Source organism: Alligator mississippiensis, chromosome 1, assembly GCF_030867095.1.
Source record: "Alligator mississippiensis isolate rAllMis1 chromosome 1, rAllMis1, whole genome shotgun sequence".
Lineage (NCBI taxonomy): Eukaryota > Metazoa > Chordata > Crocodylia > Alligatoridae > Alligator > Alligator mississippiensis.
The window spans coordinates 467,799,933-467,816,621 of NC_081824.1; the positions used below are offsets into that span (position 1 = coordinate 467,799,933).

The following is a 16,689-nucleotide window of genomic DNA, read 5'->3' on the forward strand; positions in this document are numbered from 1 at the left end:
AGTGCGGTCGTCTAAAAAAAATAATGAACGGAACGTGCAGGACTATTGGAAAATGCCCAGTAAAAATAATTATGCGGTGGAATGAGACCACTCCATGGTGTCAGTCATCACTTATAGCTTCCCCTATGTACATAAGGGGCATGATGTAATGGTTTAAAAAAAGAGCTAGTTTTTACTAACATGTCTGTAGACACTGGCAGGCTGTTAGCAAAAATGGGCCAAATTCTCCTCTAGACTGTTCCACTATACGGGATGGAGTCGCACCGCTGTACGTGGGATGGGGATTTTGGAGGGATGCAGCATTAAAGTGGAATCGATCCAAATTAAGCACCACCTCAACAAAGCAGCCTGGTGCTGCCAGGCCTGATCCCCACTCGGTCACTCCCGTTTTCCTTCCACTGATGGACTTCCACCGATGGCAGCAGGGTTATGCTAGTGTGCAGAGGGTCCAATGTGACACAGATGAACACACACTCCCCCCCGCAGTTCACGGACCACGTCCTGTCCTGCCGGTGGGATGCACAGAGCTTTCCTACAGATGGGCTTTCCCGGGGAAGATATGCAACTTGCCCGGGGAAGACTGCATGTGTGATACAAGACTTGTTCCAGGGAAGAGAGAGCGTGAGTGTGTGTGCGTGAGAGAGACCGAGAGAAGATACTTTCCCAGGAAAGCATGCGTATGTGGTGCGTGCGTGTGACAGAGACAGAGAGAGATATAGGGAGCTTTCCCAGGAAAGTGTGCGTTTGTGTGTGTGTGCACGCACATGTATGTGCATGTGACAGAGAGATACGGACACTTCCTGGGGAAGTGAGGGCACGTGTGTGTGTGTTTGATATGAAATTTTCCCGGGGAGGCGAGTGTGGGGTGCATGTAAGATTTTGTGTATGTGTGTATAAGATACTGTGTGTCGATGTAAGATATTGTGTGCGTGTGTGTAAGATATTGTGTGCATGTGTGTGTGTGAGATAATGGAGTCTTCCTAGGGAAATGAGTGTGTGCCTGGGGCACACAGAACTTTCCTGGGAAGTGAGCGGGTGTGGGTTAGTGCACGGCTATAGGTGGGTGTGAGCGGGCAAGGGCAAGAAGAGAGCCAAGCCACACATCTGTATCAAGCTGGTATCAAAAAGGAAGTCCTTACCCTTGACAGGTGCAGAGGAACAACCCTGCATGTAAGCCCGTGCGGTGCTCTCCTCCCAGGCCGGCGGAGAGGGAACCCAGGTGTCTCCCCTGACGTTCCCCATACCCCCAGGAAGACCCCCCAGGAGGAGGGCAGAGAAAGCGCTTCAAGGACATCCTCGAGGCCAACTTGAAATATGTAACATCGACATCAGCTCATAGGAGACAGTGGCCTGGGGCCGCCCCAAATGGAGGAAGAGTCTTCTGCAGGGATCTCAGTACTTTGAAACCTTACATCAACAGGAGACGGAAAAGCAGGAAGGGCAGAAGCAGCGCCGTGGACCGAATCCAGAGCCACCCACCCCACAAGGAAACATGCCCGAGTTGCAGCAGAGTCCATCGATCCCGGATCAACCTTGGCAGGCATCTTCGGACCCACAGATAAGGCGATCATGGAAGACAAGCATCCTCGGTGGCGAGGGATTGCCGTAGATGCTAACGACTCCCAGGAAGCCCCAGAGCGATTTTAAGTAGCCTCTGGCTGGTTCAGACTAGACTCCCATCTGCTTTGTTCTGCTGCTACCCGAGAGCAGCAGGCAGTCATGGGTCTGCTGACAAAAGTAACGGAGTTGGGGGGGCACAGCAACACCTTTCTTCCAAGGGGGCAGCCCTGGGGGGGGGGGGGGGGGTCTACTAAGGAGAAGGATCAGCCCACTTTCACAACTCCAACGTGTTGGTCCAGCACAAAAATGACAGCTTCCTGCCTCCCCCTGAAGCCACTGTGACATCCACGTGAAATGAGGTCCACGTTACAAAAATAGAGACATTCACGGATGTCCACGGACGCTGGCAAGGTGGAACAGGATCGCATTTGGGTGCCTAAGAGAGTAAAACTGAGCTGCTACTGACTCAAAAATGGGTAATATGAAATGCCACCAATATTACCCAACACACCCACAGTATTTGGCTGTGATAAGCATCTGGCCCTTACAGGGTGTCTAAATGAAAGTTAGGCAGACAAGGTTCTTTGGGTGAATCTGATATCTTTTATTAGACCAACTTAAACAGTTGGAGAACAATTTTTAAGCAAGCTTTCGGGTTCAAAAACCCTCGTCAGGTTTAACTTTAAGTTGGTCTAATAAAAGGTATCAGATTCACCCAAAGAACCTTGTCTGCTTATATCCTTAGACCAACACGGCTACAACCTACACCCCTTTAAATGGAAGCTAAACTCTTTAAAATAAGAAACTTTAACCTGTATCATATATAAACTATGATAAAGTAAGTGCTTGAGTTATGATCAGAGGCTCCAAGGAGCCAGCGCTTCCTGATGGCTCCCGAGCTGTGGATCACATCCCTGATCAATATGACTCTGAAGCCTAATGAAGGTCTGGGGCTGGATATTCGGCTGGGGTACACTGCCATCACGCTCTTGAAATCAAGCGATAGGTTGCACAGATCAAATGGATATACTGAAAGGGTCTGTATCCAGGCAGTGTTTGGAAAATTATTTTGCCACGGGGCCTGCTTTAAAATCCCCTTCTAGACACTGAAGTTTCCACTGTTCCTTGCTCCTGCTACCAATGCTAAACCAGTCGCTCAAATTCCCATGCCACCAACCCTTCACCCTTGCAATCCGAGTTGACACAGATTTCAAAGAGGAAGGAGGGCTCGGTTCTCCTCCATAGGTCACAGAGTATGTCATATTCCCCTGGGAACCTGCAACGTGGTGCCAAGTTATATCCGGTTCTGGGCACAATGTCCTCTCATTAAAACAGCCCCGTTCCAGCACTCCCCCTTCTGAATTCACGTCTGGTGCCATCTGAAGTAAAACATCCCAGCGGCCCGCTCCAATATATAATAAATCAAAGGGAAAATAAAATATTGTTTTCAGTTATGTTATGGCTGCAGCACAGAAAAGGCAAAAAGGCAGGAGAGATATTCAAAGATACGGCTGAAATTTTGCCCTTAAAAGGAAAAATTTACACCCGCTGGGCAGCTCAAGGGTTCAAACAAGGTAAGAGCTGCTGCTCAGATCCCTGCCCTGGCTCCCCTGTCACTGGCAGGAAGTTTGCATCTCTGCTCCGTGCGTCTCGGCGAGACCCGGAGCCAAGTTATCCCGTTGGCGGACATGGTGCAAAGCCCACAGAGGATGCTGGGTGATGTGGAAGTAGCAGAGGGGTATCAAGTGGGGTTTAGTCTTGATGCGGCTTTCCCAAAGCCAAGGCAGGAAACGCTGTGCCCCTCGCATGAAGCTGTCTTGCCCAGGCGGTCAGATCCTTGGGTAGTACCACGTCATGATGATGCTCTGACTCCACAAACTGAAGGGCACAAGGGAGGCAGCGGTGGGATACCACCCATGGGAAAATAAGTGCTCTTGGTCCTTGCCCTGGCAGAGCTTACCAAGTCACAGGGGGCCCCCAGACTCTAAGCCGAAATGGGGCTGCTGCCCTTGTCTGCCGCTTAATATCCAAAGAGGCTAAAAAGCTGTAAGAGAAAAAGAACAAGAAAGGGGAAAGGCTCTGCTATATCCTTTCATCTTGGAAACGCAGGAATTGCAGCTCTGCTGTTCCCCCAACTCTGCTGGCACCGGGGAGTTTGCTGCGAGCTTTCAAACTGAGCTGAAGCAACACAAGGGATTTTTAACAAAGATATCTCTTTCTCCAAATGGTTCATTAGTTGGTGAAGAGAAATAGGTGTTAACACAGCCAGCCTGAGGCTTGGACTAAAACTCCTTTCCCACGTCATTTATGCAGCTGTCAGGTCCTTGATTCATGTGTGTCATGATCCCACTAGCTTTTAAGGGGGCATGAGCCCATTTCTTTTTCTTAATTCGCCTTTTGAAAAATTAAAGCAAAAATCCCAGAAACTGAAGACTTGTGGGAAGCTCATCAAATATAGTTTGCATTGTCCTTGACTGAATCATGTTATCTGGGGCTTCAGTGTCACCATATGTTCGCTCTCTTTATGGCAGAACCCCCCCCAACAACATGTTTTAGCACTAAGGCTCTCATGGGGCAGTAACATCAAAGTCTTCCTCTTAGTCATCCCATGAGGACATCAAGGGAAATAACCTCTTAGGATTTCAGGCCAGGATGGGAACTAACCCATACAGTCATGCCTCAAGAGCTACAGAGGCCTGGGCCTGGTCAGATCCTGGATGGGAGACTTGCACGAGCACCCTAGGGTTGATGGCTCAGGACAGGCAGTGAAGAGTACTGCATCCAAAGTGAAGACACAGGTGGGCAGATCGGTGCTACTTGATTTTAATTGTGGCCAGCAAGCCAGGATTAGAAACAATCAACTCAACAAGAGCTGTGTTTAATCGCCTGTCGAAATGGCAATGCCTCTATCAGCACAGCATCCCCCAGCACCGTGTCGGGTCCTGCCTCCACTACATCCTCTTAGAAGTGGGCCACTAAATCATTTTAAGGGGGACAGGAGGAGGCTTTTATTTAGGGAAAAGCCTTGAACACTTCTCAGAACAGGATCCCGAGGTGTTTCTGACGCCACCTGTGCCCCGAGCTGCTTATCAAAGACTGTGCTGGCAAATTACAATGCTTGGTACTTAAGTAACACTTGTCACACAAAGATCTCAAAGCCTCTTGCAAAGCTTAATCAACCCCCTGTCAGACAGTTGTTGCTATTCTCCTTTTGCCACTGAGAAATGGAGGAGCGAAGCCTCTTGCATCAAATCTCACAAAACCAGGGCAGGCGAAGCTCTCACCAGGACATCTCATCCAACCCCCTGCTCAAGGCAGGATCAGCCCCGTCTCAACCATCCCAGCTGAGGATGTGCCCCCTCTTTGAAACATCCAACAATGGAGATCCCACAACCTCTGCAGGAAATCGGTTTCAGGGCTGAGCCATCCTCCAAGCGAGAAGGCTCTCCCTAATATCCAACCCTAGGTACAGAAGCAGACCCAAGCACACGATGGATCCACTAATCCGGACCATTTTCCAGACGAAGCAGGAGACTAGTTGGGTCTTGGTCAACGTGCTTTAGAGCGGCGGGAACTGCAGAGTGAGGCAGAGGGTAGGAGAGCTTTTCCACTGCTCTTGTCACTCATGCCGGTGCGAGCGTTTGAGTGTTTGGGGAAGCAGACAGATCAGAAAGGACTCCTCTGAGATCCTTCCTAAGAAATGCTTTCAATTAGGACTCATGGCCAGTGGTATTCATGTGCCTAGAAACACCCCCACTCAGCTCCTGTTCATGCAGCGTGTGCTATAGTGGTGTTTAATGACTGGCTCAAAAAGCTGGCACCCCGGACTCTGGGGTCCCCTTCCTGACTGTGGCCCTGCTGCGCTGAATGAACCCAGCCGAGTCGCTTGCTCTCCAGACGCCTGGGTTTCTCCATCCAAAGAAACAAGGACGGCAACTGATGTGACATATTCATTAATATTTACGAAGCGCTCCCAGAGGCTGAGATGAAAAGTATTATTAGTGGACACCGTGCCAGGAACACCAAGCACACTCGTCTGCACTGCGCATTAGTCAATAAGTCCAGGGAGCTGCTTTGCAAACACCCGGCTCCTAATGAAATGGGATGAATGACTCCCAGAGAAGGCTGTACACACACACACACACACGTCACAAACAGGCACACACATGCATAGACACACAAGCCAGACACGCACGCACATGCAGACCCACACGCGTACGCACACACATGGGCGTGCGCACATGCCCCACACTGGAGCTGCATTTGTCTCTGCCAATTCCTCTCCCATCCCAGCGGCTCTGAAGGCGGCTCTCCTGAATCAGCACTTGGATCGGCAGTCATCGGGCAGCATTCTTCACATTATTGTTCGCAAATAATAATAAAAAGGAGCCGTACGAGAAAGGGGGGGATGGCGGGGAAATATGCAAACACGGTGAGCGAATCCAAGGCAGGGAGGGATTTGCTTTCATGGCTCACAGGCTCTCTGGGGAAGTGTGCGTGCGTGCGTGTGCAGAACACAACAGACGCGGGGCCCTGCTTCCTTCTAGCGAGAGGCAGAGCAGGGATAGCATCCTGCTACACTCCAGCAACAACATGATTTTGAGCCCTGCCTGCCACAGACCCATGCCAAGGGCTACCCCCAGCTGTGAATGGGGAGCTGGGGAGCCAGAGGTGGCTGGACACGATGTCATCACATCCACTTCTTGCATGCTGTTGGCTATGAAACAGTGCATCCCTTACTCATGGGAGCCAGATGGGCCATGAGGCTTGGCTGGATTTTTTATTTCTATGCATCTAGCCCAAATCAAGAAGGAAAAAAAAACCAAGACAGAGGATGGCATCCCTTTGGGAAAAGTCCCTCTACCTAAAACGCAGCTCTCCCTGTCCTATTTAGAAAATAACTTCCTCTCCTGCACATTTGTTTGACCCAAGTATCCTTTAAAAGCAATAAAGCCCCTTCCACCCGACCCCTGGAGCACTGCCCAACCTCCTTGCACCCTCGCTTTGCCCTCGCATACCCCGCACATAGTCCCTGCACGACCGCAGCCGCCCCTGAACGCACTCTCCAGTCCCTTCCGCAGGGGCCTGGGACCACTCCCAAAACCCAGCATTTTTAGCTGGACAAACACTTTGCTGAGTGCAAATTTGCTCAGGCACCCAGAAACGCGAGTCGTGGCTGACAACCACTGCCCAGAGCATTTCAGCACTCCCTCCACGCACCAGCGACGGTAAGCTGTTATCTTCTGGATGTACTGGTGACTCAGGACTGATGTCACGGCACCGTCATTGCTTTGTTCCACCCATGCCAGTAATGTGGTCTCTTTGCAACCGGGGAGATCCTCAAGCAAAACGCTAAGTAGCCGAGCTGTGAATGTCCCTCTCCATGTGACTGGGGAGCCCGTGGGGGACACGGAGCTGCGACAGACCGATGGCCACAATGCTGCTCGAGCCCTGGAAATGGAGAGCTCCATGCTACCTTCACCGCTCTCCTTTAACTTGCCCTTACAAGTTGCATTTGAGTTACAAATCACATCTCCCTGCTCCCTCCAGGAGCAGGAGAGCTCCCAACTCCCCCAGAGACCTGCTGACCCCCTCCCTGTGTGAGACCCCCTCCTTGTGCGAGCAGCCCTCGCCTGGATCCTGGAGCAGAGGCCTCCTGCCAGCAGGAACCAGGGGCCTGGCAAGCAGCAGCCCTCGAAGTGATGCGACAGGCAATTCAGGAAATCCGCCCATTGAAGCGCTGCAGGGAGCCGAGAGCGGGGGGGTGGGTGGGAAGTGTCGCATGATGAGACCAGGATGCTGCTGAGGCTGCTCCTGCGAGGCAGGGTGTTCCTCTAAAGCATGCCCTGTGGCTTTGATGGTGTCACCCTGCACAGGAGTATCCCTGCAGCAGACAGGAGCGGCACTGTGGTGTAACATCTCTTGCTTTCCAGCCTGCACTTACCCCGATGCTCCCCACCCGCCCATCCGATGCGTGACCTGGACTCCCAGCAGACATGCACCGTGAAGTGAGGCAGACTGCAGCGGGAGCTCCTTTTCCTTTCGCCTTTGTATTTTTCAAAGATCAGGCAAGAGTGGCAAGTTTGGGAGAGGCCTGGAGGGAAAGCAGAGCCCAAGAAGGGCCAAGACAAGCCGAGGTGTGCTGCAGAGGGGACATCTCAGGATGCTGGTGGCAGCCCTGGGCTATGCAAGGGCCGTCCAGCTTCTGAGCAGCCAGGGGCTGCGTGACCCCCACCCCAACCTGCAGACCACAGCCAAGCTGCACACTGTGATGTGTAGTGTGGCCCCCACCGTGCAATATCTGTGCCCCTGCAAGTGTAAAGACCCCGACGTCCCTATTCCAAGCACTCATGCTCCAGGGTCCCTGCGGGCTGCACCGTGCCAGCTCCAAGTGCAAGTGTAGCAATGCAAGCTGGAGGAGGGAAGGGAGCCCGAAGCAGCAGGAGAGTGATGGGGGGAAGCGATGCTCAGACCAGGAGCTGGGGAGTCACAAGTTAACCCCTCACAGGCCACATGCGGCCTATGGGTCACCGGTTGGTCAGCACTGGGCTATGCCGTTTTTGCAGACACAGAAGTCACCGAAGGCAACTCCTGCACTGAATGCAGCATCCGGAGGCCGGGCCCATGTTGACTGGCTTTCTCAAGGACTTTGTGTTGTTTGAGAGCCAACCCTGCCACCTCCATCTGGGCTCTCTCCTTTGCCTGGGTCATCACTGGTTGGGAAAGGCTCGCACTCAGCCCCACTGTCACACTCGGGCAGGGCCTCCCGGGACCTAGGGAACAGCTCTGCTGGGGAGAAAGAAACAAGACGTACGCGGGGGGGAATCCCAGGCCCTGGAAATCACAGTTGTCCAGGGAGCCCACGGACTTCAACGGGGCTGACAATCACCAGAGTTGACATCTGTCCGAGTTGCATGGGGCTGCAAGCCTGGAGTGCTCATTGCTAGGACAGGCAGACGCAGCCAGTGGAGTTGGGGTCGCTTTTACCCAGGCTCTCTGCAGAGTCAGTCTTTCCACTCCTCTCCCTGGGGCACAAGAGCACTCACAGATGCAGATATGTTAAGGTCAAAACGGGCCATTAGATAACCTGGTCCAATCTATTTTACACAAGCCAGAGAAAGTCATCCACTCAGGCACGTAGCGAAGCCAGTGACTCCTTGCCTGAAGCTCATCTTCCAGAAAGGCATCCAGCCACTATCTGAAGGCATCAGGGGACGGGGAACCCGCCCCTTCCCTCCGCAGGTGGTTCCAGCAGGTACCCACCCCCATGCCTCAAAATCTGCGCCGTGCTTCTGATCTGAATTTGGCTGGCATTAACTACCAGCCATTAGCTCTTGTTAAATCCTTCTCCACTACATTAAAGAACCCTTTAAAACCCTGTAATTTCTCTGCAGGAAAGAACTTCTACACTGCAATCAATTCACCTCCCAGTCGTCTTTCAGGAAATCTAAACAGCTTATGCTTTCTGAGTCTCTCTCTTCCAAGTACTTCCTCCACCCTGGATTGCTCTCATCCTTCTTCCCTGCACCGTCTCCAAAATGTCCAGCATCCCTTTTAAACCGTGGACCCCAGAACTGCATGCAGGACTCCATCAGTGGCCCCCCCGAGCCCCAGACCCTGCGATACCAGTGCCTCTGCCAGGTCCTAGGTTAAAGCACCTGCTCTGGTAACGTGCTGTCATCTGGTCCTTAAGACAAGCAGTGAGGAGGAAGATGACCCGTTCCACCTTTTGCATTAAAGGTTTTCCAAGGGACTCAAGCAGGTTGAGAACGATATCACGTAGGTGCCTAAGCAGACTTAAGTGTTGAACGCAGGGATAGGGCCTGGCCCCGATGGGCTTTTGACCCTTGCAGGCTGGGTTTCCCAACTCATGCAGGTGGCACCCAAGGGAGCCAGGCTCTCCCTCTGAGCAGGGTCCCTGCCCCAGAAAGCTGCTGTACGGGACCCCCGTATTACTTCACTTTTTTCCAGCATTGACCTGACCCCCCAGCACTTCCACCCAGCCAACCCCTCATGCAGACTCTTCCCAGCTCCCTCTCGGCTATGAACCACATTGACCCGGACACCTCCCCTTGAGTCTCCCACCTGCTGGGATACCGGACCTGCCTTTTACCTCCTGCTTGCCCTTCCCGGCAGGTCGTGCTGCAGCCTATGGCCATGGCAGCCAGGCCCAGGACAGGGTAGGGTCCCTCTGAGCCCGTCCCCTTACACCAACTCCAGTGATATTTCCCATTGCATGGCCCTGGTGTTTCCTCGGACCTTGCTATTTGCCCCCTGCCCGGACTACGCTGCCAGAAGCAGGCAGGGGCTGAGCCCAACATGGTGGTCAGTGCAGGGAAGGACAACAAGGCTGCAATGCTAGCCTAGTACAACCTGCATTTGTGTTAAGAGGGGTATGTGTGTGCGTTGGGGGGGGTGAGGCTGGAAAAGTGGAGAGCGGGGGTGAATGGAGCCACAGAAAGTCCCGTACCTGCTCTGCCACTGCACCCGGGTATCATGGGACGGCAAAGGGCCTGTTTGCAATTCAAATGGACCGGCAAAGTTCAGTTCTCTAGACGAGCTCCCCTGCCCTGCAATCATCGGTTCACACGTAGAGATAAGGCTCATGGAAAGACTGACTGCCCCAGCAGCAGCCTGGCCTAGTCCCACTTGCAGATCCTTCACCATGAAGAATTGCTAAGATGATGACCAGTCCATGCATCATTTGGAAAGAGCCCTGACAGCATAAATTTAATACTGGAGAACATTGGAAAGAAGAGGAGGCAAGGAGCAGAGTTCATTGCTCCTCACCTCCTGGCCAGATTGCCCTTAATAGCCAAAAGAGCGAACCGGGCTGTAGGCAAGACTCAGAGAAGGCAGAGTTCAGCCTGTACAGACCCACTAAAGATCTGGGTTTGCATCTCAAACCAAGCTGTCCTCAAGCACCAGGGTATATCTGGGGTTGGAGGGATCTAGAACAACAGGGACCGAGAAGAAATCCACATCTGGATCCATATGCTCCTAAAGTCCAGCACCTGGGATCTTCCCAAAGTCTACCACCGGCAAAACTGACTACCCAGTAACAAGCCTACATCGTCCCTCTTCCTCCCGCATTCCTGCCAGGGAGAAACCCACAAAGGGAAGACCAGTTCTCCCAGTCTCTTCCAGGCAAACATACTGCTCCAATTAGCGCCAAGACTGGCCTTGCTCCCTTCCACCCCGGGAATGGACTGCAGCACTAGATCAAAAGCAGCCCCAAACATCTGAGGTCAGACGCGCTGGCAAGGCAGAAGTGTCAGCTCCCCACCCCATCGAGGAACAACTCAGTCCCTTTCTCTGACCTTTAAGGCTTCCAGACACGCTTCAGCCCACACTCAGCTTGGCTGCCAGTCGCTTTGTCCCTGGGCCCGCACTATATGTTCCACTTGCTTCAATAAGTCACCACCGAAAAACCCTGCTCAATTTTTTCCTCCCTTGAAATGTTTCCAGGTCTCTCAAGGAGAACCTAAGTTATAGGGCTCGATTTAAACCCCTTTCCACCAGCTGAAGATCCAGACCATGCTTATGAACTAGGAGACCTTCAAGCATGCTCCAGCCAGCAGCCTTTATGAACCACCACAACACCGATGCATTTCAAACAGCGTTTCCACTGGGAATGAGCTGCTCAGCACGGGGCCAAATCTTAACCCCCTTCTTTATCCTGCAGGAGCATTTCGTAGGCCCTGTGCAAGCCTTATGGTGTGCAAGGCCTGCATCAGAGATGGACTGTGCCTTGCTGAGCTTACAATCAAAGTCTGCCGGGGTAAAAAGCAAAGGGGAGCTGCGAAGGGAGGCGAGTGAAACCCAACAACACCCGGCCCTCGGATCATACATCCCCAGGAGTGGGAGGAATTGGGGCCTTTTAAACCCTCGTTGCATTTTAAGCAAACAAAACTCCAAGCCTCTGCTCGAAAACCATTAAAAGAAATGCTCAAAGAGACGTGACGGGGCAAACACAATAGGGAGAGAGAACAGTTGTTACCAATTTAGTAGATAGCTTACGCTCTGGTGAACACGGCATTCAGCTCCAGTACACAAACCCTGCCAAGGCAATTCCCCCCTTCCACCTCCGAAAGAGAGAGGAAAAAGGGCCCGCGAGCCTTTGCTTGGCAAAAAGTGACATGAGCCAGACGGCAACGCTTTCTGATTAAAGGAGTGGGGAGAAAGGCCGCTTCCCCCTATGCAACCTTAGCCAAATAAACTGCAGTCGCGCCGCGCTTGCCGCTCTGCTCGCATACTCTCTTGACTCAAAGCACTGCCACCGAGAAGTCCCAGAGCCCCCGCTAACAGGAGCAAAACGCTGGGGTCCAAGTAGATTGCAGCTTTTCTCCCAATCCGCCAAAGCCGACTGGGAAAAAAACACCAAAACCCTCACCCATGCAACATGAAAACCAAAATGCCTCCAGCAAACCAGATATCTTAATCTACTCCCTATTTAACGAGATCAAAGGGGTATTTCACAGAACACTGCACACAGACACAGCTCTCAACCAGGAAGGCAGCCCGGGCACACGTGCTTTGCAGCTAGGACACAACCGCTCTGAAAACCAACTTGCATTTTGGCAACAGCGCTTTGTTATGAACGGGCAACAAACATCCCCCTCCCTCCCCGGCTCTCTCCGATTTCGCTGCTCGGGAAATCGGTGCGAAGCGCTCCTTCCTTTCTGAAGTCGTTCCGTGATCACAATCAACGAGCCGCAACAACCGCACCAAAAAGTTAGAGGAACCTCACCTTCACCCCCCCAAAAAATACATATCTTATATATAGCTGCATTTGTTCCCATTGAACAGATTCTCACATGCAGGAATACCAAGAGATAGCTTTTTTTTTCAAAAACAATCAACTTGCTCTTAGGTTACAGCCGACGGGCAGAACATCAGGAATAATAATGAAAAGAAAAGACGATATCAGCCCCCTACCGAGGAAAAGGCAACTTTTGTTCAACGTTGCAGGCATAAAAGCATCTAGAGCCGGCCAAGAGAATAACAATTTATGGAGACCTTATATAGCATCCCAGAGAGACAAAACAGGAAGAGTGAATTTGAAGGCAAGAAAGCGTCTTCCGACTGCACGGGGCCAAACCCGGCAGCCTTCGACTCAGGCGGGGGCTGGTCTTAATTGGGATGCCGACCCCAATGGGAGTCTGCCCTGACATGAGGGCTTGACCCACGGTGTATTAAGTTTCTGCCACAATTTGGTAGGGGCGGGATTCTGATCCAATCTCCCCGGAGTAACTTCACGGAAGTCAATGGAGTTACTCCCAATGACCAAGAGCATTCATGACAGCTGAATTTGGCCCCAGCCAGTGGATCCAGAGTCCAGGGAAGACAAGGTCTTCAATGACCTCTGGACTGGGCCATAACAAGAGCACCTTAGAAAGACTTACCACTTGGGGCTTGGTCCTGGCACCACCGGAGCCGTGGTCCTCCTGCTGTTTCGGACATCGCAGCAGCTTGGGCTCCGAAGTCGTTGGCGTTGCTGGCGATGATCTGGGCATATCCACAGGGCTAGCAGAAGTCGAGTCCCCAGAGTTGAGGTTCAGCATGTACTGCTTGGTAACATCCTCCAAGGATGGCGCTTGGAGCATGGGGTAGGCCTTGACGGGGAGCCGGGATGGCTCTGGCGTGGTGATGTGCACATTGTGGCTGAGCGTTGCAGGCGGGTCCGGGGACGAAATGGGGATGAAGGTGGAAGGCTCGCTCGTGTGCCGGACGTGCTTGGAGGCCAGCCGGGACCTGCTGATGGTGGCGGGAGCGGGAGCAGGGCTCGAGGACGGCGTCTGGTTGTTCTCCTGGTGGGTCACCCGGTTGTTGCGCTTCTTGGAGCTGCGCCGGAGGACCCGGGGGGACAGGACTTCCGCAAGCTTGGGGTCAAAACTGTAGCCCTGGCCGGCCTCCCCTGCAGCGCCGGCTCCTGGCTGTGCCGGTAGGACGTGTTCGGACTGAGAGCGCAGCTTCCCGGCCTCCGGGTCCAGCTCCTCCAGCTCCCTTGCCTCGTCCCGCTGCTCGGAGAGGATGGGCTCGCTGCTGGAAGGCGGGATGGTCTGGTCCAGCTCACTGATGGGCTCGCCGGGGCCCTCAAAGCCAGCGCTGGCCAGGTCCCCGCGGCGGCTGGGGTCGCTGAAAGACTTCTTCTTGATGGTCTTGCCGTTCCCCTTCTCGTCGATCACCTTGTCCATGGCGCCGGGCTGGCTCACAATGTTCTGGATGACCCGGCTGTAGTCCTTGATGCCGTCGCTGCACACGGACAGGTCGCTGGCGGCGCTCCCCGTGCACTCCGACCGAGCGATGGCTGAGGCCTCCGGCATGCCGGCCTTGGCGCTGAGGGACCCCAGGAGATTGCTGTCCATGGAGAAGCTCTTGGCCTCTTCCGTGATCGAGCACCTGCGGTGCGGCATGGGGTCACTCAAGGACCTGTAGGTGTCGCTGCCGGACTCCCCGTTGCTCCCGTTGCTGGATTCGGACCCGCTGTTACCCACCGAGGGAAACTTCCTTCGGCGCCGCAGGGTGCTCGGGGTGGAAGGGGCCTCCGAGGATGCTTGGGCCACGGCTTTGCCGTCGAGGGCATCGTCAACAGCGGGGCCCTCGTGATTCATTCTGGCGGCGTGCGCCGGGAGAGGTCCCTCTTTGCTGCCGGCTCGGAGGGGTCTGCTTTCCGCTTGGCCAACGCCAGGCAATTTCCAAGCCGCCACCATGAGATCGAGGTCCTGGTAGGCAGCGCCGGCGGGCCCTGTTTCCGGCTCCGTTACAATGCCTTCATCTGTCATGCTGGACTCGTGCCCCGAGAGCTCTTCCACGGACTTCCCGCCGGAGAGGTTTCCTTCGGTCTCTGCTTTCTCTTGGGTGACGGCGGCGGCGTCCCGCGGCGCCGCCGCCTGCACGCCGCCCTTCTCCTCCGCCGCAAAGCCGTCGTCGTGCTGGGAGCCGATCCGGCGGATCTTCTCGAACACCTGCCGCGCTTCCTGGATGTACTGGTCCTGGATGACCACCGTCAGCCCGTCCTCGTCGTCCCCCTTCAGGCCGACGTCGCCGTCGGACGCCGCGCCGTCGAGGAGCAGCTCGGAGCAGCTCTGCTTCACGCGGCTCGGCGCCAACGGCCGCCGCGGCGGGCCCAGCTTCTCCGAGCAGGTGAAGGACTTGGCTCGGCGCAGCGTGGCCGTCAGGTCCTTGAGCGTGGGGCGCTGCCCCGCCGGCGCCGGCGCGTCCCGGGCTCCTTTCTTGCGCCCCCTCGGCGGCTCGGCCGCCAGCAGCGTGGCGGCGTCGGCGGCGATGTCCGGGTTGGACACGGCTTTGCGGTGCTCCCGAGCCCGGGCGTCCCCCGGCCAGCGCCACGCGGGCGCCTCGCCCCTGGGCGCGAAGGGCGGCAGGCTCACTTTGGCCACGCGCGACACGGGTGGGAAGGGCGAGGCGGCGGCGGGGGGCGGCGAGGCGCGGGGGGGGCCCTTCTTGCGGCGGCGCCGGCGGCCCGGCCGCTCCTCGGGGGGCTCCGCGGCGTCCCCGAAGAGGCGGCGCATGGCGGGCACGCTCGGCCACGGCCCCGCCGCCTCCAGCCCGGCCAAGCCCGCCGCCGCCTCCCGCGCCGGCCCCGCGAACCGCGCCGACAGCTGCCGCACCCACGCGCCCGCCCGCGGCACCCCGGCCGGCACCGGCACCGGCACCGGCACCCCGACGGGCACCGGCGCGGAGCTGCCCGCCGCCGCCTCCCCCTCCTCCGCCATCGCGGGCTGCGCCGCCCGGCCCCGCACGGCCCGCCCCGAGCACCGCGCCCCGCCTGCCGCCCGCGACCGCCTCCCGGGGGCGGCTCCGGCTCCGGCTCCGGCTCCCTGCGCGCAGCACATACACCCCCCCCCAAAAAACACCCCCCAGGACTCTGCTTCCATGAGAAGGCTTTCCCTCGCAATCCTGCCCCTTTTCACCTCCCCAAAACACTCCTACTGCCCACCCCGCAGGTTCCTTCTTCGCTCCTTGCCCCCGCTTGTACACCCCGCGCACAGGTCCTTTCTTGCTTCGTCCCCTTCCTGGAGTGGGGCCTCCCTGAGCTCCTCTTCTGGGATTCAGCCCACGCCGTCCCCCCGATGCGCCCAAGGAAGAGATCGGGGTGGCTCTGCAGGGTTTCCTAGTTGTGTCCCTTCCAGCCCCTAATGAGACAGGGAATCGGTACATAAGAGCGACACCGCTGTGTCCCCAAAGTGATGCCCCCAAAGTGATGCGAGAGGCCAGGATTGCACAGTGCATCGTTGTTAGGGGCTGAAAGGGACCTTGCTTGAATGTGGAGGGGGGAATCGGTACATAAGAGCGATGTCGCTGTGCCCCCAAAACGATGCGAGAGGCCAGGATTGCATGGTGCATCGTTGTTAGGGGCTGAAAGGGACCTTGCTTGAATGTGGAGGGGGGAATCGGTACATAAGAGCGATGTCGCTGTGCCCCCAAAACGATGTGGGAGGCCAGGATTGTACGGTGCATCGTTGTTAGGGGCTGGAAGAGACCTTGCTTGAATGTGGAGGGGGGAATCGGTACCTAAAAAGCGATGCCGCCGTGCCCCCAAAACGATGCGAGAGGCCAGGATTGCACAGTGCATCGTTGTTAGGGGCTGGAAGGGACCTTGCTTGAATGTGGAGGGGGGAATCGGTACATAAGAGCGACACCGTCATGCCCCCAAAGGGATGCGAGAGGCCAGGATTGCATGGTGCATCGTTGTTAGGGGCTGGAAGGGACCTTGCTTGAATGTGGAGGGGGGAATCGGTACATAAGAGCGACACCGCCGTGCCCCCAAAACAATGCGAGAGGCCGGGATTGCACGGTGCATCGTTGTTAGGGGCTGGAAGGGACCTTGCTTGAATGTGGAGGGGGGAATCGGTACATAAGAGCGATGCCGCCATGCCCCCAAAATGATGCGAGAGGCCAGGATTGTACGGTGCATCGTTGTTAGGGCTGGAAGGGACCTTGCTTGAATGTGGAGGGGGGAATCGGTACTTAAAGAGCGACTCCGCCGTGCCCCCAAAACGATGCGAGAAGCAAGGATCGCTTTGGGTGATCCCACGGTGTCGTTGGCAGAAAGTTCGACAAGCTTTTGAACATGAGACGTTATTGGTGCTCCTACATCAGCTTGGG

At 55.3% G+C, this 16,689-nt stretch overlaps 1 protein-coding gene across 1 annotated transcript in view; it reads right to left on the reverse strand.

Annotated features, from left to right (window-relative positions):
* The window catches only part of ARHGEF17 (Rho guanine nucleotide exchange factor 17), a 192,670-nt gene extending 177,374 nt beyond the window's left edge, over positions 1 to 15,296 (reverse strand). Inside the window, exon 1 of the mRNA XM_014603489.3 lies at positions 12,966 to 15,296. Coding sequence (XP_014458975.2) covers positions 12,966 to 15,296 — 2,331 coding nt within the window. The remainder of the gene's footprint in view (positions 1 to 12,965) is intronic.
* Positions 15,297 to 16,689: the final 1,393 nt, after the last annotated feature.